The sequence below is a fragment of the Hippocampus comes genome, unplaced genomic scaffold (assembly GCF_001891065.2).
Source record: "Hippocampus comes isolate QL1 unplaced genomic scaffold, H_comes_QL1_v1.1 scaffold88, whole genome shotgun sequence".
In the NCBI taxonomy this organism is placed as follows: Eukaryota; Metazoa; Chordata; class Actinopteri; order Syngnathiformes; family Syngnathidae; genus Hippocampus; species Hippocampus comes.
The window spans coordinates 260,322-261,053 of record NW_017805933.1 but is presented as its reverse complement, the minus strand read 5'-3'; the positions used below and the strand labels follow the sequence as shown (position 1 = coordinate 261,053).

At 43.2% G+C, this 732-nt stretch overlaps 1 protein-coding gene across 1 annotated transcript in view; it reads right to left on the bottom strand.

Annotated features, from left to right (window-relative positions):
• The window catches only part of LOC109528075 (FKBP prolyl isomerase 4), a gene marked incomplete at its 5' end in the record, with an annotated part of 7,172 nt that overhangs the window by 5,323 nt on the left and 1,117 nt on the right, over window positions 1-732 (bottom strand). Inside the window, one exon of the mRNA XM_019890355.1 lies at window positions 221-341. Within this exon, the coding sequence (XP_019745914.1) occupies window positions 221-341 (121 nt within the window). The remainder of the gene's footprint in view (window positions 1-220; window positions 342-732) is intronic.

Genomic DNA, 732 nt, shown 5'->3' with positions numbered 1-732 from the left:
ATTTGAGTTCCCTCTCGTCAAACACGCGCCCCTCGCAGCTGCCCTCCACCGTCACTGAAGAGGAGACGATCCAAAATGCCACGCTTAGAATAGTCGTATTGGATCAATATTGGCCAATTCACAAGGCTGCAATATCAGTGTTTTATCAGAAGCGAAAACATTGTATCTGGAAATCGTAATAAATACATTTCTTGTCAAGGTAGGATGAGAAATGCGTTACCTTCAACTGAGGATCCTTCATTCGGCTTGGCATATGGCTGCCCTTTAGTGATAATGCGACGGATAATCCCTCCATCCTCATCTTCGGTTAAATCCTCCCCGCGGAATTCAAAAAGTTCCACCTAGAGGTGAAGACAGCAGGGATGGTCATCAATGGGCACAGATTGTTACGAATTTGGGGGTTTACGATTGTTCAGTTCAGTCGTGCGTGGCCCCTCTAAATATTTTCCAGCGCAATTATGATTTAAGAATTATTGATTAAAATTCACGGCTAATTTGAATATGACTTGCAATCAAAATCACCAAAGCTACCATTATTTTATATATATAGCATTATTCTGTGGCGTCAGGCGGGCAAGAGTTAATTTTCCACGACGAACTACTCGGAAAACAGTCTGACAATCGTAAATGACAAACCCATTTACTCGGGCAAAGCTGATTCCTATTTTGCAATATAAAAATCTGATAACCGATGAATAAGAGCGCGCACGCACGCACGCACGCGCACGCACG